Genomic DNA, 25,157 nt, shown 5'->3' with positions numbered 1-25,157 from the left:
TTATCATTATTATCATTGGTGGTAGCAGTAGTGATTTGTGTTATACCTTAGTTACTAAACTGTTCTTATCTCAACCCGTGGGAGTTGCATTCTTTTTGATTCTCCTCTCCGTCCCTCCGAGAGCAGGGGGAGGGCAAGAAAGGGGGGGAAGTGAGCGAACGAATTACCTGACTGGGTTTAAACCACGACACCCAGAAAATAGAAGAATCACTTGGTGCTTAAGATACCTTCTTCTTATTGTAATGCTTCTCATCAGCATGGACCACTGAAGTTCATTTATAATATTTCATTGAAATTTTGGGAGCTCCATCAGGTGTTTGGTAGGAATACATGTTTTGCTCCCATGACAAGGGAGTAAAACTAGGAGGAACAAATCTCAAATCTTGATAAATCTTTGGATTCAGGAAGTTATAACCTAGTCTGTGCCATTAAAACCAGTAAGAAATACTGTGATCTGAGTTGCTGATCTTCCCTTGCACTTGTCTTGGATTGAGATTTATTCCTGTTGCCCATGTTACTGATGGATAGAGTACAGCTAACAGCCTGAAATAGATAACCATTGCCTAATTTCTACCTCACTTTCCCTTTGGCAATCAGAGGTGGAAGGGACATGAGTGAGGGCAGGCTGTGGTGATGGGTTGCTTTCTATTTTATGTCCAAATAACTGATATAGCAGAAGGTAAACAGAGATAAAAGGAGTTAAGTGATACAAAGTTTACCCACATCTCACTCCTCAGCCTGGAATGCCAAAGAAGTAAACCTATATTTAAACAAAAAAAACTAAAAACCAACAAAAACCCCCAACACACACAAACCCCAGAAGGGTGAGTTTAATTAGGAAAAAGCACCATAATGCTTATGATATTGAACAATAATTTTAGAAAGAAGAAAAGGTAATTTCGGAGTATTTGAAGTTTTCAGAAAACCATGCTCTTCTGTATATGTTCATTCCCTCAGCCCCATGGATAAGAACCTTCCAGGAAGCTGACGCTCTCCTGAGGAGTCCTCTAAAAAGCAGAGCAATGACTCAGCTCTGCACTTCCATAAACACCAGCATGTCACTCACACGTTTATCACGTCAACGTCAGTTGTGTGCTCACCACATCAACATGTGCAATTGAGTCCCACAGCAGCAACCTCTCACACAGTGCCTGATGTGGCAGATTGCGCAAGGCCGTGCATGGCAGTCTGGGCTGTGCTGTGGGCACGGAGCTGTTCTGTGACTGCCAGCCTGCCAAAGCTGGCACCTACTTCTGGAAAGTCGAGACACTGACACTGTGTTTGTGCTCCCCAGGCTGGTGCAACAGCCACGTGGCGAGGAAGAGACCATGATAACATAGAAGGATTTAAATAAAATGAAACTTATACCAACTGCATTCTATTTATAAAAAAAAAGTTTTGGAGAAGAAAACGTTTTTAGCGATATGCTTAAGAAGTCAGTCAGTTTAAATAGCCAAATTCTGTAAAACTAACCCTTGCCTGATACAGCAAGAAATTACTGCAATATCTGACCTCCTTCTTCTGAAATGTGTAGTCAACATTGATTAACTTTTTCTTTAAAAGTACAATATTCATAAAAAAAAATGACACATGTAGGGAATTATTCATATTTTGTCTCTGGAGGAGTAGGAACTTTCAGTGTTTCCTACCACATTATTGTGTGGGTAGTAAAGAAAAAAGTGTTAAAGCAAAAGGATAAATGATCCTTAAATATCCTAACTGTTCTATTTGGCTGGGCACAGCCCTGGCCTTTAGTATAAACTACTCAATTGAATTTGTGGAGGTGTTCAGGTTTATGTCACCCTCTGATCTATTTACTCTAGAGGAGTGATATTTTTGGAAACATCAACGGCATGAGTGCAGAGGTGGGCAGCACAGCTAACACAAACATCAATTATACTAGGTTCTAGCTTCCATATGCATTACAAGTACACAGAGGCATCTGTGACTTACTGCTTTGTTTGACCTGTAGGTGTATTTCAGTTTGATTTTTGGCCAGTTTTGTATTTTTTTGTAACAAAAGACCGCTCCCTCCTATCTGAAGCTTACAGTCCTTACTACCACACTGTGACATCAACAGTTCCCGTGACAGATTTTTCCTTCGCATATAGAAAGCACCAGTCTGAATATAATATAAAAATTGTAATAAATATTATTTTTCTTTGAGCTGTAAGTGAAAAAACATTTGTTTTTTTCTCCACCCTGAGAAGATCTTGTGAAATTCTCACCAAATGTTACCTCTTTTCAAACAGAATCAAACCCTTTGGAGAACACCTGCGATGTTTTCTTACAGTGTCACTGCCTCAAGCAGGGTGTTCTTTATAACATGTCTCAGAAGCTCTGCATCTGCAGCTCTCCAACCCCTGACCCTTGCTGCCTTCCACGGCATATTTCTCTATGGTTCATGTGTCCCTGGCATGATATTATGCCAGTAACTACTTATGTTTTCTCTTTTAAAGACAAGTTTTAATTTTCAAGCAAATACACAGCTAAAATGCTGGTCATCAGTCAATATCACACTCCACAGTTCAATCTATGTTGACCCTACATGACCTCATTTCCAAACGCATCCTCAGTCACTTACACGTGTGGTCCACTCAAGTGTAGTCACAAACAGGAATTCTGTTTTATATTATTTAAGACTTAATATACTAACATGCCTCAGCAACTCACAGTTCCATAAATGCTAAGACATTTCTCACTTCAGCATTATTATCTTGTTTTTTTATAAACAGAGACATGCAGTGATTAAGGGATTATGCCAGGGTCATACACAAAGTGCATGTCAGCTGGTATTAGAATTCAGGTCATTGACTGACTGAACAATATGTATATTGTACAAGTATGGGGAACTGTAGTTGTTTTTGCAAGTTTCGCACAATGCTCAGCATGATTTTCTTCAAAGGAATTATGACAGTCAAGCCCCATTACTTGTCACTTTAGCCTACTGCATTACGTGCCTTCCCTGTCTGGCTGCACTAATCCACATAAAGTCCTTCCTCACTAGGCTTAGGCCTAGCACTAACCAAATGAAAGCCACAGGCTGCAAATTGGGGTTCTGGACAAAACTTTGTTCATGTGAAAGTTCAAATGAAAGCACGTTAACTGCAATTCTTATGTCTGTCCTATCCACTAACTGTACTCTTGCTTGATAGTGATTTTCTTCTTACTAAATGTTAGAGTGCAGTCTAATACACTTTTGCAGAGCTAGTCCCAGTCCACATCAGTGCTGTACAGAGAGGGAGTCTGAAACAGTAACTTCTGTGATACATTTCAATGGAGTACTCTGACAACTGCCAAAAAGAATTTCAACGCCCTGTCAGCACAAGAAATAGAAAAAGTATTAGTCAGAGCATGAACATATACACTGAAGAGTATATAATCAATACAGTCAATAAAGCAGAGATCATCTTGTCAGCAGAGCATTTCTCCTTTGTCAGACTCATTCCTGGCGGGAAAAAATCTCTTAATGAGGAACAAAGATCACTAGCAAACTCTTAAATATTACATATGTAATCAAAGTGAAAAATGTAACGTATGATGGAAAATAATGCTGATTCATGACTAAAGCTGTAATACATTACTTGATACCCTTCCTTTAATTTACAAAACTCCCAAACTATAGAATAGATTTGGCAACTAATGCAACAGGACATGGAAGTATTTATGTTTATCCATTTAGAAATAAATACGTACAGCACAGAAAGCTATTTCCTGTATTTTTAAGTGTTGTACTCCTACTTAGTAGTATTTTAAATCCATTATTTGTATTCTTTGCATGTACAATATTCAAACTTTGGATTTTGTTCCAAAATTGACCTATATTTTGATGACCTTATCTTCTCCATGGATAACCATGTATTTGTCCAGAGATACCTGAACAAGAAACTGCAACCTATGTGAAGAGTGAAATACTTGTTTGATTTCAGTTTTTGGTCTTTATAATTGAAAATTTGCATTTGATTTTGGCCTTCAGAAGAAATTCATGTTGCTTTAATTGAAGCTACAATAAAAAGCAAAGGAAACTGTTCTAGCATCATGCAACAGGAGTGAGGTCACTTAGCAGATGCAGTTCTCCTAAGTTTGGCCTAATTCTGACGTTGCTTCTGCAGCAGTGAAAGTGAAAGAAGATAGACCTTCTAAATTTAAAGACTGCAGACTCAGTCCTCCTACTGCCTCATGTCCTTAACCTTAAGCACGTAAATCTTGCTGACCTCTGAAAGACGAGCACAGGCACAGGATATACGTGTAAATCTCAGCAGGGCTGGAAGAAGGGGCAGTTAAGTAAGACACAATGCAGTGAGACAGGAAGGCTAAGCTGCCATAGGAATCTGAGACAAAGGAGCTACTGTTCTTGTGTTCTGAAAAAAATCTGCAGCAACGAAAGTTATACTTTCTAGAGGTGTCATGACAACATCAAACAATAAAAATTTCTTTATTCGGCAAGTTTCAACCAAGCATGGCTGCTATTGCCTTTTTGTTCAGTGGGTAGTTTTAGTCTCCTAATTACAGGAAATGTCTATGAGGTAGGTAGGACTGACATTCAAATGTGCAATAATCTTATTTACTGTTCTTATATTAATAGGCTTAAATTCCTTAGAAAAACAGACGTCATCCTACAGAGAAGGAAATTATTTTGAAGATCATTTGCTTTTAGTCCCTCATTTTACATTTATGGTGGTTTGCTGCTTAAGTCCTTTCAGTCCTTCAGTTTCAGTTCATTGCAGTTTGCTTCCTTTGTGTTCTGATCACATGCAAGGTAACCACAGCATTTTGCAGCATGCATGGCATGGGGCTGCTCTACTTCAAAACTTGTCTCCAGCTACACAGTATAGCTGGCAGTATCTCAGACACACTGCAGGGCTAAAGGCAAGTGAAAACATCTGCTGTGACAGACCAGTTCCTGCAGCGTTGAAGTCTGCAGCCCCTTTAACAGAAGTGCTGGAGGTGGATCAAAGTGTTTTCAAGAGTGGGCCCTGGCTAAGGCGTAACGCCCCTCCGTAAACAACACTATACTGAAGCAAATAACCAGAATATGGCATGAAGTAAGATGATCTGTAACTACATAAAACCCCAAGCCGAAGTTCCCATACAGGCCGGGAATGGCCACCCCAACCCGGGGGAGCCGGCGGACACGCTGGGTAAGCCTCTGCTCCCGCTCCTGGTTCCTCGAAGGCCTCGGGAGGGGCCCCAGGACCGCGCTCCGAGGAAGCCCTTGCGGAGCCCGGGCGAGGAGCCGGGTCCGCGGCTGCCCTTGGGCAGAGGGAGCCGAGCCGGGGCCGGGCGAGGCGCTTGAGTCGGAGTCCCCGGCTCCACCAGAGGCGGGTGCCGAAGCGCTAGCCCCTTCTTGCCCCCGAAGGCCGCCAGCCTCGAGATCCGCCCGAGGAGCCAGAACCGCGCCGACCCCGCTACCTCTCGCCGCTCCAACGCGGGGCCCCCGGCTTACAGGCTGGAGGCGGGTCCGGGGCGCTCTCGCAGCGCCCCCAGCGGCCGCTCGGCCAGCGCTAGCTCCTCCCCCGCGGCCGCGGAGCGGCTCCCTTTCCCCCCCCCCCGCCCAATCCCGTGCCGGGTGGAGCGACATGGACGCCGCTGGCTGCTGTGTGCTGCGGGGTTTGGGTTGCCGCCGCGCCTCTGCCCCGCTGTCCCTGCGGCGCTGAGGAGTGGTCGGTTCCGGCGAAGGGGCTCTGAGAGGTGGAGGTGAGCGGTGGGGGCCGCGCGGGGCCGCCTCTGTTGGCGGTGGGGAGATGGCGCCTTTCCTGAGACGCCAGGCCGGGTCACCCTGCGAGGCCTGGCGCGCGCCGGGAACTCGAGTGTCGCTGTCCGGGCCTGGAGGGTCGGCGACGGCAGGCCTGGAGGGAGCGGGCCGGGGCCCTGGGCGCGGGGAGGCAGCGGGTGTAAGACCCTGTCTGCGTGGGGGCCGAGCGGGGCGGCGTTGCCGGCTGGCCTGTGCGCGGGGCTGTAAGGCGGTGCGGGGCTCCCCTTCTCCGAGGCCGGGGGTGGGGAGCGGGCACCGAGTCCGTCCTGGGGCCCGCCTGAGGAGTGAGCGTGTGCGTGTGTGTGTGTGTGTGTGTGTGCGGGCGCAGGCCCGAGCGCGGAGGGTGAATTCAGCCGCGGCCTGCCCCCTTTTCTGGTGCGGCTCTCCCGGGAGCCTCTCGCCATGCTCTGTTTTCTGCGCGGTGCTTCGTTTCCGTCTGGTTACAGCCCGTGGGGGGTGGAAGAACAGCAGGTGCCTGGGTTGAATTTACCCCGCTTTCTCTGTCCCTCCTAATTTTCATCTTTCTCTTGCCTTCACCCTTTCCTCCTCGCCTCTCCCCGAAATTACGGATTTAGTCTCGTTAAGGAGAGGTATTATACTCGTTACATGATCCTACTTGTACTGGCTGAAAGTAGTTTTATTTAGTCTTGGAACAGGAAATGCAGTCCGTAAACAGCTCAGAGGATCGTAGGCATTGTTTAAAGCACGGAAAATCACTTTAGTAACATTTCAGTTGCATTTTACAGCAAGACGAAAGCAATAACAAAAGTATTTAAGTGGCAGGCAGTAACCGGGTGATCTGTGATCTTATGTCCCTAAACGATAAAAAAAAAAAATCCTATCTGTCATACTTTTGTTTAGTCATATCTTTGAGTTCACAGCTGTTGTGAAACAGCACTGCTGATTCAATGTGTGTTTCTCCATGTAATACCGATTTCTGATTCCCTTTTGTAGATGTGCCTTTGATGGAGTTATTTTTTAACCATTAACTCGTTACCACCAAGTAAACAAGTAGGCAGACTTTGTCCAGATGGAGCTTCTCCCTTGCACCCCGCCCCCCTCAGTTTGTGGGGGCACTGTCCAGCATTTTATAGTTACCTACGAGTTTGTAAACTAATTCTCTTCTTATGTTCTAAGCTGCATTTAAAAAGTAGTAACTCTTTTGTGTGTGTGTTTAATTTAGAGAGATTGGTTTGTAAACTCTTATTTTTTACCTGAAAATAATCGTATTTGCTCTGCTCTTAGCCATGGGAGATGAGTTTGACTATTTCTTAGTAAAGCATAATAAGCAAGTACATAGGTAAAAAATATCTCAACATTTTAAAGCGAGCTTTTTTGGTCTTCAGCTTGCATGTACAGCTGTGGCATTGGGCCAGCAAATAATGTTGTTTTCCTTATATGTACATGGATAATTTGAATTATTCACTGCATTTTTTTAAAGCTATGAATTAGATACCTCTTCTTTTTCTCCTAAAAAAAAAAAAAAAATTAACAAACCCCTAACTCTTCAATGGAATTGATTCTGAAATACTTGTTTTTTTTTAATCCTGACTAAAAAAGCTTACTTTCCTTATGTTCAAATGCCATTTTAAGAGATGAAGGATTAGTAAAAAACTTTTGCAAAGATTCTGCAAGTCTTTAGTTGTACATCTCACTTTTTTGTTTTGTGGATTTGTATTTAAAATGTTACATTTGATGTGTTTCTGTATTTGAATACTTTCATGAGGAGGTAATCCACCTTTCAGTAACTTGGACACTGTATTATAATAATAAAGTGGCATTAAAGGAAAGGGGATAGCAAGACAACGCTTTGTCTTTATATTAGCTTTGAGAATAGGGTTAAGCACAGTTTTTGTACATAAATTTTAATTTTGAGTTATCCTAAAAATAAGAGTAGGCTCTAAGTCTTGATTGTCAGCTGGAACTTGAGATTTATTTCCAGTGAAACAGAACAAACTCATTACTGTTTACTCATGTATAAAGCTTGGGTGCACGGGGCAAATGCTGATCAAATACGTATAAGATTTCTTAATGTCAGCCCAAAAATATGCTGTACATTTTAGAGAGGAGCGAATTTGAAAAGTTCAAAGGCAAGATTGTGATGATAATAGCCTTATTGCCTTTTTTGTTTTTTTTTTCCAGGTGAAAACTGCCAAAGCTTGGGGCTGGCTGAAGAGATACGTTAATTGTGCTCAAGTTAGTCTGGCTTGAACAATTAAAGGATATTTTTGGTACTTTTTAATTTAAGTGGTGGTGGCTTTTTTTGTTTTTGCTTTTTTTTTTTTAAATTTAAAAATCAAAAACAAAAAATCCCAACCAAACCAACGATGGCAGATGTGGACCCAGACACGTTGCTGGAATGGCTGCAGATGGGGCAGGGAGATGAAAGGGATATGCAGCTAATAGCACTGGAACAGCTATGCATGCTACTTCTGATGTCAGACAATGTGGATCGCTGTTTTGAAACGTAAGTAATTTTGTCTTTTATTTAGGGAATGTTACTCTCTGTAGCTGTATATAACAGTCAGCATTCCTAGCAAGTTTTGGCCTCAAAAATTTTCTTTACAGACTGAACATGGGTGTAGATCACTGAAATGAAGAGTTTCTGTTAATGTTATATAAAGTTCTGTTTGATTAAAAAGGTAGTGTCCTGCAAGTGATCTGCAGTAGCTGTTGTGACACAGGGGCTGATTATTTAGTTTAAAGAGATGCATTCAGAGTGGCAGTGTGGAAGTGCTGGGGGTTTTTGTTTTGTTTTTAATGGTAGAGAAAAGCTTTTTTTTTTAATTTAAAACTGTAGCAATTACCTAGATTGATTTAAGCATCTGTACTCTTGCAGTGCTTTTCTCAAGAGAAGTAGCTGTTTCTGAGCTCTCTAAATCCAAACAAAAATCACAAATATTAATCACTGTTCACACAAATATTCTACCCCTTTGTAGAATAATGTTGCTGTTCTTGCCACCCTCCTCAACTGCATTTGTACACTTCATATAGCATGGTCTCCGCTCTCTTTTTTTTTTTTTCCACAGCACAAAATGCTGATGTAAGCACTGTTGTTACCTAATAAGTGTTGCTGTGCATGTGTTGAACACTACATCCTGTGAAGGCCCAGGAGTAGTGTGGAAGGGAGGTAGCAAAAGTGTAAACAATCACAGCTTTGGTATCTTAGTTCTCTTGCCTTTGTTTCTACGGTTCTGATCTTGATGCTCTTACACCTCTCCTATTTTCCATCTTTCTTTTATTTCTCTCACTTTCTTTTTCCATCTTCGAGCACAGCTAGTCTCTTTCTGATACATCCTGGTTCTTAGGGGTGTCGGTTTAGAAGTGTTTAAGAAGGTTGCTGTTGGTTACAGTGTTTAGTTTTGTAGTCCTGAAGAAGAACTGGTTTTGGGCTTATCTCTTAAAAGCTGTTAATCTTTCACAACTGCTTCTCTTAGAGGAAGTGTAAAATTCACACATCTCTAAAATTTGATTTGTAGCGGTTACTTAGCAGTGAGTGCAGTTTTGTACACTGCTTAAGAATTTGAAATTGCCTGATTCTGACCAGCTTAAAAGTACAGTTCTGGCCTGGAAGAGATTTTACTATAGGAAGATGCATTTGACTTCCCAGTCTGTCCCTCATGGTACTGATGCTATTGGTGGAGGACTATGTTTCAAGATGCAGAAAGGCTGATTTACTGACTTCTTAATTTACTACTGCAGAAAATAATTTGGTAGTTAAAAAATTTTTTTTTTTTTTTTGACAAATCTAGGTAAACTTTCTGCTTTGGTATGTTCAGCATAGAACAGAAGTAGAAGCTTGGGCATAAGCATTTGTAAGGATATCATCTGGGTATTTGAGAATTATGAATGAGATGTCAAATGCAATTGTATGCATTTTATTTAGAATGGACTTTCATCTCAATATAAATGAACTAAATAGTCCAAGTGCTGCTTTTTTTTAGAGTCCAGTTAATGAATGCTCTATTATTGCAGTGGTGTGGTTTTAAAATTAGGTTTTATGTCTGAAAGAAGGAACATTTAAAATACCATTTGGTGTTTTTGTTTTGAGCCTTGGTATAATTTAATTTTACTGGTCTTCAAAATTGTTGATCTGTTTTGCTGTTTTAAGCTTCCCTGAAATGGAAGAGAATAAAGTTACCTTCATGACTTTTTCCCTGCCTGTTCAAGTGATCTTGCAGTGAAAGTTAAAACTGCTACTTCTGGTTCTCATTGTGAATATAATGAAGATACAGCTCCACAGTATTTGATGAGCTGGCATGGTAGCTAATTACCTTCAAAAGCCAGACTTGCTTTTTCCCATTTATCACTCCCAGTTTTGATTCCTCTCAACCATTTTCTTGCTTCATGGCAGCATCAGGGCTGACTGAGCTCCTTTATTTCACTAAAAGAGCAAGCTGCTGTTTAAAGCCACTGATGAAGATGGCACATTTTCTGCTGTTATAGTGAATTATAGCAGATCATAGAAGTGTCTGGTAAGTACCGGAGGTGAAACTGCAAACTGGAAATACAGGAGAAGCAGAAGCTCTTCAGTAGAGAAGTTCTCAGGGTATTGTCTTGGGTGCCTGTGGTACCACAGCCTTCATTTCAAGGTGACCTCATTTATTTTGACGCTATCTGGAAGAAATAAATGTTATCTTGAAAAGTATTTTAAAAATCTTTCCAAATGATAGTTCAAGTAGCCAAAACTGTCTTGTGCTGAGGGAGTGTAACTACAATAATTCCTCATAATGTTTTAAAGTTGCTTTTCAGCTATGCTTTTAAAGGAGTTATTCCTTGTCTAGATAAGAGATTTATTATGTGACAGAAGGGCTGCCAAACACATTTTTCAGGGACTTAATTCTGAAAATAGTTTTTGAAAATTGGCATTTTTTTGCAGTTGGAAAGATAACCGACCACTAGGCTTTACATTTTTTTTGCTCTGTTAAGCAAGAGGAGCATTCCCAGATTTTTATATGCTGTGCAGATATTATTTCAAGGTTTTGGAATTGTTTATTGGTATTAATTATGTTGACAAAGAAGACTTAAAGAAAATTTCTTAGCTGTGGAATTCAACACCTAGAAGATGGAAAGTGGAATCTTAAACCAGTCAGTTTCCTGGGGAATTAAATGTGATGTTTTTCAGGGATCATTTAGTGACTTTAAATGTTAAATATTAGTCCGCTTGTACATAAGAAATTATTTGATGTAAGCTCAGAAAAAGCTCATCATTTTACTGAAGTGCATCTGATGATTAGGAGCTGCATATGGTGATGACTGGCAAAGCTATGAAACAGACAAGTGAAAAATATTGATATGAATACTATATATACCCTTTCCCTAAAAGCACAACGCTCTTTCCAGGCTGACTTCTTAAGGAGTTAAGGGCAATAAACAGTCTCGCCTAGCAAAGACAGATAACACACATGGGAGCGAGTTAGGGGGTGGGCATTGAAATGATGGATTCAAAATGTTGTACTTTGCTGTGCAAGTCATAGGGTAACTTTGCAGACGTATTCTCAAGGAAATGGTGTATGTTAAAACTAATAATTTGTTTCTGTACAAGGTAGTGGATATTGAAACTAGCTTTTCAGATCGAATCAGAAAAACGGAAGTAGGTGCGCATGTATGGTGGTGTGTCTTGTGGTTTTCTGGCAGCGTTGCAGCAGATTGCAGGGTGTGCAGCCAATAACAGGTGGTTGTGCCAGCTAACTGACGTTTCTTTACTTCTCCACAGATTTACATGTTACGTATGATTAAATTATTTTTGTTGTTACTTGTAGTTTAGCATTACAAAAATCAGCATATTCATCTCCTGGTGATAATGAGTCACAGACACTGTTAGTCACTTAGAATGAGGAATGGCTAGCATTTTACTGGCAGCAAAAGCCAGTAGCTTGAACTACAGAAACTTAATGAGTGAAAAGAAATTTTGTGAAGTAGTTGCATTGGAGTAAAATAGCTAAACTCAAGATTAAATGTGTTAGTCCCGAATTATAGTTAAACTGTGTGCTATTAAGTTGACTTTAAATAGTTTTTAAGTATGCGCTTCATCTAATCTTAATTGGAATGACTTTTTTAGTGTTTAAATTATTATAGGTAATTTCAAAGACAATGTAGAGGCTATTGGTTGCAATCTCACAGTGTTAATATAGCCCTTTTCCACATAGGTGTTTCAGTTTATCTTTTTTATTTTTTTCCCTGTCTGGTTGTTTCACTTTATTTTTGATGAAATAAAATGAGAACTCCTCAGATCTGGTCTTCGTGTTGCTATTTTGTTTCCCTGTCTGTCAGAGTAAAAGTATTTCGCAAGGAAGATGTTATTTATTTTCCTTAATTACAAAGAATACTTGTAGAACAAGGCGGTAGTATAACAAGTAAAGTAAAACCTGACTAAATCTTTTCTACACTGAACAGATGAAACATGCTTTCTCTGAGCATTAATAAGGCCTATCTTCCCTTTTGACTGTGCCTGAAGTCACCGCTGAATATTTAACATTAACAGATTTAGTCAGCATAAACTTACCAAGAGTTATCAGCTTATTTGACAAATAAAGCTAAAGAATCATACAAAGGATGAGAATTTAGGGTTCTAATGTGTAAAACAGAAATCCTTTCAGTTTATGTTTTAGATTAAATGTGTTTATTTAATTTACATTAACCTTTATTCTTTCCTAAGTATGTTATTCACTAGGGAAAATACATTTTCCTTTTATTTGCTAACATATAATAAGAAGTGTAAGAAGAAATTCTAGTGAACCAAAGACTGTTAATGTGAGCTAGTGAGACTGGTAGAAAAATGTTTAGCTTTACTTCCACTGGATTGCTTAAAACTGCAGGTGCCTATGTTTATCAGGATTGTATCAACAACTTCAGCAAGTCAAAACTAGATGTAGAGAGAAAACCAATTTTTCTTATAGAGATGGGGGTAGGAATACGAAGTAGTGGTTTTCAAACTTATTTTTAAAATTTATGCTGGCTTTAAAAGCATCTTTGTACTTCAGACATTAGTAAAGTGCCCTTTACCAGGTATGACAATCATGGTAAAACTAACAGGGTGAAAGGACAGCTCAGTCAGTATCAAGGTGGTTTCATGTGATGTGGCCTTCCGATTTCACAGAATTGAATAGGTCGGAAAAGACCTTTAAGATTATCAAGTCCAACCATTACCCCAGCACTGCCAAGGCCGCCACTAAACCATGTCACTAAGGGCCTCGATTTGCTTGTTTTGTTATTTTAAGGGGGGGGGGGGGAGAAGTCAGAACATCATTACAGTTTTGTGCTGGAGTGCAGCCCTCAGTAAATTAGGGTAAGTGTTGCTGTCAACAGTAGACTACAGTTTTCACTATTGTAAGCCATGCAGAGCATATGTTCGTAGTGAGTTGTTGGTTTGGACTAATGCAGGCATCTCAATAAATGAAATTTTGTGAGCTTTACAAAGGCAAGACTCATGTGATTGCAAATAACTTTTTTTGCCTTTAATGAAGGCAGAGGATGTGGCAGCAGTGAAATGCCAGCACTGGAGTTATGTGCTGTGTGGACTCAATACAGTGGGATCTTCAGCATCCTACAGACTGCTTTTCTGAGATGGAAGTAGGGGTGTGTGCTGTATTTTTCAGGAAGCTGTCTTGTTACAGTTCTGATTTTATTTTTTTTTTTTAAGGCTGATTTTTATTGTTGGGTAGTTGTGGGATTTTTTGCAGTGCTAAGAGTTTTAACACAGTAATGTCTTTCTGGTTGTTCTTTGTAAAATGAGAATTATGGCCTCATTGTCATGGGTATTATGGAGATTAATTAGCCTTGTCTAGTCATTTTGAGAATCAAAATGGCTGCAAAGGCCAGAAGGGAAGATGAGGTCATCTAAAATGGCATCCTCTCTTATGTCATAGGCCCTTGTACCATACCTGGTTATTACTGAATACAAGCATAAGGTGTAGTTAATGCTTCCAGTAGGCCATCCTACCTAATTTTACTCCCCTGTTTTGCTATTTAATCTGCTGCATAGTTGTCTTTGTTGTTGACATTTGGCTTTTGTTTTCCATTTGAACTGGCCAGATTGCTGCATTCTGTGGCTGGCAGTCCACCTTTTCCTATTGGATGAAAAGCCAGTATTGTTCTTACTGGGAATGTACGCCTGCAGAAGGATTTCATCAGCTCTCGATCTTCCTTCCCCTCTCCAATTCTTCAGTTTCCAAGTTTTTCAGAAATAATTTCCAGAGTTGCCTTCATCCATGCTGTTTAACTTACTGTGACCAATTATACATCCCAAATTTAGTTAGATGTTTCCAAAACATTGTGCAGGAAGTATGGTTTTAGTTATTTATCCTCAGAGTTGCTTTCCAGGGTACGATTACTTGCTTTTTAGATATGGCTGGGTATTTTACCTAGAACAAGGCCTGTAAGTTAGCATTTTTGTGTGTTAAAACGCATCTCATTTAAATGAGCCTGTGCCTCTGAATAGTCCAGACAGTTCTGTGTAACTCATCACACTGTTACTATTTACCAGTCTATTTTTTTTCTCATTTTTTTGTGGTAGTATCATCAAGTACTCTTTGTTTTAGTCAGGGTTTTGTATATGACACAAAATTGAAGTGATTCTTGGAAGTATTATGAAAGATGGGTACACAATTTTAAGGCAGTGAGTTAATGACCTTTTGAAAGATCCCGTCTCCTAAAAGATCCAATGAGGCCAATAAAATAGGTGTTCTAGGAATTTCAAACAGCAGGCTTCCTTTCTTGAGTGGCAGTGCTAGTCAAATTATTTTAAATACTGTCCTCTTAAAAAGAGGCTGTGCAAGAGCCACAGACAGGATGGATTTTCAGTAGATTGGTAATGAGGAAACAGAAGTTTTCTTGTTGAAGTCAGTTCTCTGAGCACTTGGAAATCCAACAGAAGCTAGTGGGGAAATGTGCATGTTTAGACATATTTACACAGTCATACTTTTTGTTTTAATTGCTTATTTTCTTTTGAAATGTTAACAAATGTAATGTATACTTGGAACAACTGCTAGTAGTGGAAATCATAGGCAGAAATATCTGTAGTTTCAAGTTCTGTAATTTATTCAGGTATTGTGGACCAAGTTTCTACAAAATAATTACAAAATGCTGGAGGTAAGAGAACAGATATATTTGGGATTACTACCCTGGGGTATGGCATAAGATACTGAAAAATGCAAAAGGCAGCCCAGCACATGCTCTGTAAACTCAGAAGCAAAGCTAACAGTAATTTTACTTGGAAATTTAGAAATAACATACTCTGCATAAAGTATTCCTTCTTGTGCATTTGCATTTTTGTTTCGTTTCATGCAACTGGTATTTGCTGAATGTGTAGGTGAATACTCTAGATGATGTGTTCCCTCCTAACAGTGAGCTCTGAGAAAAAGACTCAGCTATCTGTCCATTTATTTAGCTAAATGGAAGTTTGGAAGTGTTTCTAAATGTCAAATTTGAATTCTAAATTAATTTATTTTAATTTCTGATAATAGAGTTTCTGCTGGAATAGATACAGGATGGAGTTGTTAATTCGCTAGCTTTATTTTATTGCCTGAGCTGTGATTGCAGTTAAGAGTAGGGATTCAGCGTTATAAAGATTTAATATTTCATAATTGTGGTAAAAGTTCCTGAATTAAAGATTAATTTTTACTTGTGCCTTTGTTGTACCTTAAAAATACAGTTCGGTATCTCTAAAGTCTTATAAGTGGATATTTTCTGGACTTATTTGTTGTGTAGCAGCATTGGAAGAAAATGGTGCTGTCTGGTTTGGAAGTGGTTCCTGTAAGAATACATAGGCAGTGCAGGGGTGTAGTCAGTTCTCTTGTGGGTGATCTTGATTACTCTGATTTTTTTTTTTTTTTTTTTTTTTTTTTCTGCTTCATATGTGGAAACAAAATGGTATTTCAGTGCAGGAAAAGTGAGATCTTCTGCCATAGAAAGAATTGTGGAAAGGAAAACAATCACTAATCAAAAATAAGTTGGAATTACTATTGCTTTAAGAACAGCTCAGTTGTACAGGATGTATTCTTTGAAAAAGTTCTTTGAAACTTTACAACAATGTGCCACACTACTTTAAATATAACTGGTATGTTTTTCCTCAAAAACAGTTACTAGTGAGATTTAACTTCAGTATTTTAATTTTTAGTTATATAAGATTATTATATATTAATCATTAAATAGTGTAGGCACATATAATTCTTTATTTTCCTGTGTTTAACTGGTCTCAGCAGATGGTATGCATTAAAGATCCAGCACAAGTTCTGGCAGGCAGCTGAGCTTGGTTTTCGGCCACAAGTCACATGAAGCCCAAGGCCTTGTCACATGGCAGGGGCTCCGCACCCACTGCATCCAGCAGTTACTCTGGAATTACGTAATACACCCAGTGGTTGTGTTAACCATTTTGGGGGGTGAAGCAGGGTTGTCTTTTTTTTTTTTTCCTCCTTTTGGGTTTTGTTGAAACATGACAGTAGTTTTAAACTGCCATTATTATTGCTGCTTTAGCTAAGGCTTTTACATGCATTTAAAGTATGAAATGTAATTACATAAATGAGTTTATAGTGCCTATTTTTACTTCCTTGGTGTCTTTTTATACTGGCAGGCTGAAAAATCAGCTGAGTCATGTCATTCGAGTTAAGGCTTAGCACTGGTAGGAGCTTACTGGTGTAGCTATTTAAGAATTTTGTATCCCTATGGAAACCTCTGTTCCTGCAGAGGGAGTGGGGGAGGGAGAAAAAGAGTTGGAAGTGTTTCCGCATGTGAAGTTATGCTGATTATAGTGCTGTAAATGCTGAGGTAATGATACTGGTCCATTACATTAGCCTTTCTTGACATCAGTGTGACTGTGATATTTAGAAGGTGTTTTTAGATCAGTTAAACTTATGCAGAGGAAGAATGTATGTTAAAGAATTTGTGTATCATGATGGTTACAATCCCATAAACTAATTTTAATACTAAAAGCATGAATTTGACTTTTAATAGGAATTATAAAGAATAAGCACTTCTTAATGTGGTTTTAGTTCTTTTCTTGATGTTAGTATAGGGAGCAGAAGGTTCTACTGCTTTATATTCTAATAGATTAGAGGCTAAATACTGAGTAGTACTTATTTCAGACTTTTCAAAAACTTACAAACCTGTCTTCCAATAAGATCTTTGAAATGTGATGGGTTTCACAAGGTAATAAGTAGCAGAAGCTCTGATCCTGGGAGTACAGGAATCAAGTTGGGTGGACATCCAGAACTGAGAGACTTAAAGTAATTGGCAAGAGCTGTAGCATTGGTCACAGAGTAACCTCATTAACTCACTGAAGTCAGTCTTTCACTAGGGAATAACAGAGTAACCTCATTAATTCACTAAGCTGGTCCCTAATCACTCTCTTAAAGTACTTTAGGAAGTGCCCAATGTGGTATTAATACAGCTTCTTAGAAATGAAAAGAAAAAAAATTCCTTTAATTTTCATATTTATTAGGAAATGTTCCTAAATAGAAGTTTAAATGTTGGAGCTACCTATTAGCTCCTGTTGGCCATTATTTCCTATTTTGAAAGAATAAAGCATATTTAATAGGTTTTTTTTTTCCTGTGTTAGAGCACTCACCACTATCTTCTTGTTTGTTCCACTGCAAATAGGTCATTGTGCACAGCATTATTTCCCCCCCCCCTTCCACCTCAACTTTGAGGATAAAGCAACTTCTTTTTTTTTTGACGTAATTTCTTTTTTTTTTCTGATATATATTGCTACTTTTAGTTAATATATGGTCTAGATAAAGCATCCCGGTATCAAAACTGTTTTCACCAAGTTGCTTTTAAGTTTAGAAATTATGCACTTTGCTTTTTTTCCTCTCTGTGGAAGTTGGGGACTGCAGTGATGGAAGGTTTGTTTGTCTTTTCCCTTGGAAATCAAAAGTGTCATCTGCCAGTGGAAGGCAGTGTACTGAAAACTGGTCATCGTGCCTTGTCACATCAATTCATTTGGTGCCATAGTTTTGCCCTTAGCCTCCATGCTGTCTTGGGAAGTTTTGGTAGCCTTCATTTTCCTATTTAGACAATTTTCTGAAGGTGAGTCTGGTGGCAGCTACTGTGGTACAACACTCCCGAAGTGCTTTGCTTCAGTACTGATCAAAATACATTTTAGTTCTGAGCAGTCTTAGCTGGGCATTTAGCATTAGGATCTGTATTATTGATGGGACCTATCTACAGCAAATATTTGAGACAGTTTTAGTCCCCTTTGATTTATTTTGGTCTGCTTACGGAAGCCAGTAGGGATTTATCTGGGAATTAAGGAGTAATAGTGATGTATACCTAACATGGCTCATCTGACTTACTCTTCGGTTCCTGCTTGTGTTGATTGTATTTGGTTACTTGGTGTTTCATTGAAAAGAAGGGCTGGTTCTCAGAAGGTGCTTGTCTCAGGGCCTGGTTGGTAGAATTGCTTCCAGGTGAACAGTGGATTTGTCTTCCCTGTGCTCCCTTTGCTTACACTTTAGTAACAAGGTGCCTTTACTGAAGATTGGATTGAGTAAAGACTTGATGAGTACTTACAAAGCCCATTTGCACAATTTTGAGCTCTGAAGAGCATCCACTGAGTAAGGGCAGAATTTTACCTTTTTCTTAGCAGTCAAGGGCCAGCACACAGAAATCCACGTGTGACAGAAGGGAGGGGTGTACTCTGGACACTCGCTGTATGGCTGTGACAGTATTGCATCCCACTGTGTGCTGGTGTTCCCATTTACCCCTTCCAGTCCTTTCTCTGCCACTACCCACACATTGGATTCTTGTCCCTGAGACGTGTGATGCAGATTCTCATAGTTTCAGCCATAAGACCCCTGTGTGAATAGCTTAGTGTGGATTTGGGGATTAGAAGGTGATCTCTATAAACCTGACCTGTGTACTTCTGTTTGTAACACAGTCATTGATAGAAAAGTTACAACATAATGACTGAAGTTCTTCAAAGTGACATCTGTACAATTTTATGCTATCATTATTCTAACCACCTGTTTGAGAAGACTATGGCTGGAGCACTGGGGATGTGTTGGTATGCTGCCCTTCTCTGCTATTACAGGCTCAACAAGCTGTGTGCGAGTGACAGAACTAGTACTTTCTGTTCCCTCGCTAGCAGGAACCATAGGGACTGCTAAGGCCCAAGCAGACTTCAGCCACCAAAAATAATCTGAATTTATCTGTATAATAATGTGGGAAGATTAATTTGCATTCTCTTGTCTATATCTGTACAATAATCATATTGTACAATTATACTTCAAGTTTTCAAGGATAGAATCTGTTGTTTTGCTCTGGTAGTGCAGGGAGATCCTGAGATGAGCCCTCAGATGCTACAGTATGACAAATACTAATGACTTATGTGTTGCAGATAATAGGTTAGGTAGGAGGTGCTGAACATTGTTAGGAACTTTTCTGGATGGGAGAAGACAATGCGATGAGAAGTTCAGAGCTAGTAATGTGTGAGGCTCAGTCTTGATCTTGCATGTCTAACGAGCACAAGACTGCAGTGAGTTAAGGTGGGAAGACAGTGCTTCCTCCCTGCTATCTTATGTGATGTTAATGAAGAAAAGTCAGTTACATTTGTCACAAGAAGCTCCTGCTGCTAGGTTGTTTCACTTGGTTCAGCACAGAAATTTACCATCCTAATCATAAGAATCTGCACAAACAGAATACCATTTAAATTCTATGAAATAAATAATATATACTGGTTTGGGTTTTTTAATCTTGTCTCAAACTCTTGACACCTACAGAGTGAGATTATGTGAAGAAGCTTGGGCATGGCTTCTTGAAGATGTATTTCAGAAATGCATGCAAATACAACTTTGTAATTGTGGTCTCACAGAATTATAAAGTCTGTAACTGACCAGAAAAGCTGGTATATATGAGTAGTGGAAAACCTTGTATCCTGGGCTGGCACAGAAAACTTTTTTTTTTATTCCTGCTGATACCATTACAAGTTCAAAGTGGTGAAGAAATGTGCTGCTTAGAACCATGTGTAACAATGTGTTGGCCTGGAATAATGTTACAGAGCAGTGTACAAGACGCCATAGAGGTCCTGTCTAGCCAAATTGGTGTATTGCAGGCCGCTTTGGCCCAAGTGTCTGAGAATACAGACTTAATTTTCAAAGTCAATGTCATTGTTGCTGTCATCCTTTGGGACTTGAAAAAACAAGTTGGATCTCTTGCCAGCTATGACCTTTTTGCAAAAGTAGTAGCTGTACATGATAGTTTATTAATGCAGTGTTTATAAAACAATAAATAATAAAAGCACTTTTTGACAATCTCACTGGCAGAGACTCAAGGCTGATGGAATCTTGGTCTGTCTGTTTTGCTTTCCTCAGAAATACTTCTGTGCACACGTTTCATTGCCTGGTATGACTTTAGGGATAATAACTTAATTTATATTCCTGTATTGTGTAGAATTTGAATTAGAGTTGTTTGAGTTGAGAGAGACATGATGGGGAAGAAGATGACCCAGCTGTACATTAAATTTTAGTTATGTGCTAAAATAGTAAGTGGCTCTCATTTGCTGTTTTGGAGACCAGGACAAAAATTCTGGTTTGATATTTTTGCCATGTTCCTGATAACAATGTGAGAAAAATGAAGTTGATGTTTCTGTTACTTCTAAATTTGTATTTTTACTTGCAGCCTGTGATTTCCTATGTGTTGTTTTGTTTTTTTTTTCCTATTTGCTGCAGGAAAAAGAAGGAGAAAAAAAACCCTTTAACTAAAGCTTCAGTATTGCTTTTTTCCCCTCCTGTTTTCTTCAGTCCTACTTATTGTCCTTAATACATCTTTATAAAATGTTTCTGCTGCCTCTTCTACACAGTGTAGTCCAGCTTCCACTTCCTGGTTGCTAGCAACATCCAACAAAACCACAAACCAATCAAAAAATGCAAACTGTTAAAAGAACCAAGTATCAAGTACATAGAGCTCCAAGGTCGAAGTAGCTTGAAAGAATTTTCTGTGAAAACTCTTGTTAAAATTAGATCAGGCACTATTTTCAGAAAGGATAAATAATTCATTTTTTTCAGAACAAGTGAAGTTCTTACCATTGCTGCTTTTGTAGGAATTCAGCATGCATTATTGCTATAGTCTACAAAACTGTTGAAGTCTGAGTAGCTGTTTATTTTGAGAACCAAGTAATTCCTGCAGGTGAAGTGCATGACAGATCTACAGTTTCTTCCTGAAACCTTGTGATAAACTTGGTTACTTTATTGGAGGACTGGAAATCATTCCTCTAAATCAGAAAACAAATGTCATGATGGCATTTGGAGGTTGCTGTTTGCCTTCTAATAAGAGTGTGGGCTCTGACTAATGTAGCTAGAGGTTCTGGCAAAAAGGCATTTTAAAAAAACCCAAGCACTTCATTTTTTGCTAGTGAGCTGTGCTCTTACAAGAATGTTGCTGATACAGTGGGCTGACATTTGTGTGCTGACAAAAAATTCAGTAGCAATGATAGGCTCTTAGTAACCGTGTATTTTTTGTGTATCTGCTGGGTAATTGGTTCTTATGGACAGGTGTTTTTAAGGACAGGAATAGATTTCTTCCAAATTTCTAACTTTCCATTTAAAAAAAAAATACTGCTGAGTTCCATTTGTTCTGTGTCTTTTTATAAGCCATTAAGTCATAGAAAAAATGTAAGTGTTAAATTTGCTTTTAACTCCCTGCAAAAATCTTGAGGATTTTTTTCCTGTTGTTTTCTTTGGATATCTAAGAATGGTTTACTTCTGCTTGCTAGTGTTACAGTGGAGGCAGTGGAGTTCCTGACCTTCCATGTGGTTATACGTGGGTGGTTTTGGTTCATTTGGGTTTTTTTTAAGATCTGTATTTATTGTTAAATTTATTTTCATGCAGTATGATGTTGGACGAACACAAACTTCATAGCAGTGTTTAGTGACCTGGCTCGTACAGTGTAAAATGCACTGTAAAAAATCCAACAGAAAAACACTTGTTCAAATAGTACTGTCCACTTTAAGTTTTATATACTGCAATACTTCTTGTATATGGTGGTCGTCTAATAATAAATACAGATTTCAGACTACTTTTTCCAGAGGATAATGTCTTCAAAATGCAAAATTCTTTAAGAAAGATGTGGAGTTAAATAGCAGATTTCTTAAGAATAACAGACAATATAGGCTGGATAGGGCAATATAAGTATTAAATGTGATTTAGCTTTATCAAAGCTTCTCTTATTAATTTATGTCATTAAGGATCACTGGGTAATGTATTTATTTGTGAGGCAGTATTATTTAATTAATTCAAAAAGCATAGGCAGATCTTCAAGGAAACTATTAGTGTTTTGCTGTCTCAGGACTAGGTGCCTCTGCATGAGTCACTGTGTGTACCAGATGGGGTATGAATGACCTCTGGCTTAGTCTTCAGAATGATGGATGACAAGTACTAGATGTCTTCTAGACCAAAAGCATGCATTACTTCTGCTATTTTTTAATTTAGAAAAGTTTTAGGCTTTCTTTTGCAGACCAAAATCCTAATGTAAGAAAAGTTACAGTATTTGCTTCCTGTAGATTTAGTCTCATGTCCTACATCTAGGGATGAGGTATCCAGTTAATTTGAGTACTGTCACAGCATATATTCCCTTAAGTTCCCACCACCACCTTGGAAGTCTCCTGCCACTGTAGTGAGCAATCATTATGTTATTTATTGCTGAGTAAGTATGCTATTGGAAGACAAATTGTCTTAAAGTATAGCTTCATGTCTTAGAACTTTTGATCTAAATCAGTCTTAACCACAGCTGCCGTAATAGTGAAAAGCATTATTGTGGCCATCCATTTTGGTTTGTGTCCTAATATGTCAGAGGGGTAGAAGGACTGCTGCAGCTTGCTTACTCTGTTTTGAAGTCATGTCGATGTTCTTGACTGTCCTTGTGTATGGAAATGAGCCTAACAATAAAGAGGAGATCCAGAGGCTACTGAGATATGGATATGAAGGCAAACTGTAATGAAAGCAAGCTAAATGAGTTAAATATGTTCTCAACGTGGTTAGGGAAACAGAATGAAGTGGGTTGCAGGGGCAGAAGCTGAAATAGTACAAAAAGACACGTGAGAATGCTTGTAACATAGGGAAGAAAGACCACTCAGAATTAAGTTGTGTAGCGAATACAAAATCTTTAGTCACTGTATCAGTATTTCATGGTTAAGTTTAAGTAGCTATTTATAATCGTGAACCGTGAAGCTTTGTTAAGATAAAATGCATTTAGATTAGTTATGTGAGGTTAATTCCTAAAATAATTTCCCAAGAGGATAAATTTTTCCCTGAACAGTTGTAAAATTCCAAGAATCTTTTTTACTTCCCCCCTGCCTGCGCCACTGGCTTGCTCCCCTAGTGCAGTGTGTGTTCAGATTACTGATCGGAATTTTGGAGTGTGTATGAGATGTGTGCATCCTAGTGTTCTAGATGAATGCCCTAAACCAATTACAGAGTAACTGAGCAAATCGTGTTAGTGTGAAAAACGTTGATCTGTTAATGTGAAAGTGTATGATATTACTTAATGTAGAGAAACTTGCGCAACTTAGTAATGTGCTGTTGTGTGTTTGCTTTTTTTTTTCTCCTGCAGATGCCCCCCTCGAACTTTTTTACCAGCACTGTGCAAAATTTTTCTTGATGAAAGTGCTCCAGACAATGTATTAGAAGTAACAGCTCGTGCCATAACATATTATCTGGATGTATCAGCCGAATGCACCCGAAGGATTGTGGGAGTGGATGGAGCTATCAAAGCACTTTGTAATCGTTTAGTAGTTGTTGAACTTAACAACAGAACAAGCAGAGATCTGGCTGAGCAGTGTGTGAAGGTGTGTGTACTGAAGATCCTTCTTCAGTAAGGAAGGATTTGGAAAAGAAGGAGCTGGAAAACTTGCTCATGTTTCTGAAGTTTCCTTATATTCTAATCCTGTTCATTTTATTAAAATGCGAAGCGTAACCATGGAGTATGATACATGCCAGTGATGCTGCCTATCTTTGTCAGTCAGCTGCTCTTCAAAGCTGAGATTCCTTTAAAAAAGTATTGAAAAAGAAACAAAACAAATTAGAAGAAAGTTTTACTGTTTATATTGTATGTCTAGAATGCCAAGTCTAATTTTGTGCAAAAAAAGGGAATGAAGAATTGCTCCAGATACAGATAAATTACCTGCTATAAAAGGTGATCTACTGTCTCTTCAATAGCACTACACACAGCTCTTCTGCACCCTTGTAGAGTTTGAAAAATGTTCAGGACCCTTAAAATCTGTTGTTCAAAGGATAACTCATGGCCATGTGATAGTTTATAGTTTAAGTCCTTGAATACCATGGCATCAGACTTCATACACGTATTTACTAGTTCTAGTCTACTCAAAAGTACATCGCTGGAGGAGTGGAGTAATAGTACTCTTGGAAGTTTCAGAACTCTCAGTTGTGTGTTACCCAGAGACTTAATTCTCTCAGGAAAGGATACTGTTTTCCAGGTGTCTCACGAACACCTGTTGTGACTATGCTGTTGGGGGATGTTCTTGTATTTGCCTCTGTATTTTTGACGAAAACTGTAGCTACTAGAGTAGTGGAGGATTTGGCCCACTTTTGGGATGTGGGGTGGGATTTTTGTTTTTTGTTTCATTTTCTTAACAGCTTTGTAGATGGGTAAATAAATGACTTTTTACGTACACTTCATTCTAATTAAATTTCATTTTGTTGTAGGTGTTAGAATTAATCTGTACCCGTGAGTCAGGAGCCGTGTTTGAAGCTGGAGGGTTGAATTGCGTACTGACATTCATTCGTGACAGCGGACACCTTGTTCATAAAGATACTTTGCATTCAGCTATGGCTGTAGTATCCAGACTCTGTGGCAAGATGGAGCCTCAGGATTCTTCATTAGAGATCTGTGTGGAGTCACTGTCTAGCTTATTAAAACATGAAGATCATCAGGTAACGTAATATGTAATAACATAAATTTGCAGCTCAATATACTGTGAATTTAACTTCCTTTATGTTTAATAGATAGAATGTTTAATATGTTTAATAGATGAATAGTTAGGTATTTTTATATAGCCTTCACAACTATATGTTTACATAGTAGTTATATTTATATATTATGATAGCTTCCTTTACAATTGTGATGACAAGAAGAAAAAATATGCTTAGTGTCTGACCTCAAGCACTGTTGTGTGAATATGATCTTACTTGATCTCTGAAAACTTGATTGAAAAACATCCTGTAACTTTTATCAGTGTATTTTGAAATAGTTTCTGAAGTAGTTATTGTTGTATGACTGCACCTCTGTCACTATGAAATCTGAGCATAAATAAGAGACAAAAATAATTTTTTTTCCTTTTGCCAGACTAAGAGAAGCAATTAAAACTTCCACAATCAATGCTAAAATACTACAGTAGAAAGCCATCTTAAGTGGTACTACTACTATAGATGAAGCACTGCTTTTCTATTGCAG

The 25,157-nt window shown here is 38.8% G+C and overlaps 1 protein-coding gene across 10 annotated transcripts in view; it reads left to right on the top strand.

The window, feature by feature from the left end:
* The first annotated feature begins 5,560 nt into the window (after positions 1-5,560).
* HECTD1 (HECT domain E3 ubiquitin protein ligase 1) overlaps positions 5,561-25,157 on the top strand; it is a 59,287-nt gene continuing 39,690 nt past the window's right edge. For 7 of the 10 annotated variants that reach the window (XM_062622826.1, XM_062622804.1, XM_062622795.1 and 4 more), the window contains exons 1-4: positions 5,562-5,697; positions 7,898-8,222; positions 23,298-23,532; positions 24,410-24,637. In XM_062622826.1, the coding sequence (XP_062478810.1) occupies positions 8,083-8,222; positions 23,298-23,532; positions 24,410-24,637 (603 nt within the window). In that variant the 5' untranslated portion in view covers positions 5,562-5,697; positions 7,898-8,082. Of the gene's footprint in view, positions 5,698-6,203; positions 6,227-7,897; positions 8,223-23,297; positions 23,533-24,409; positions 24,638-25,157 lie in introns of those variants that run through there. The other 3 variants (XM_062622843.1, XM_062622833.1, XM_062622774.1) reach the window with 2 other exon arrangements.

The sequence above is a fragment of the Pezoporus occidentalis genome, unplaced genomic scaffold, assembly GCF_034315485.1.
Source record: "Pezoporus occidentalis ecotype Australia unplaced genomic scaffold, CSIRO_AGI_Poc_V1 ctg108, whole genome shotgun sequence".
Lineage (NCBI taxonomy): Eukaryota > Metazoa > Chordata > Aves > Psittaciformes > Psittacidae > Pezoporus > Pezoporus occidentalis.
The sequence above is the reverse complement of the archived record's forward strand: the minus strand, read 5'-3'. Positions and strand labels throughout refer to the sequence as shown.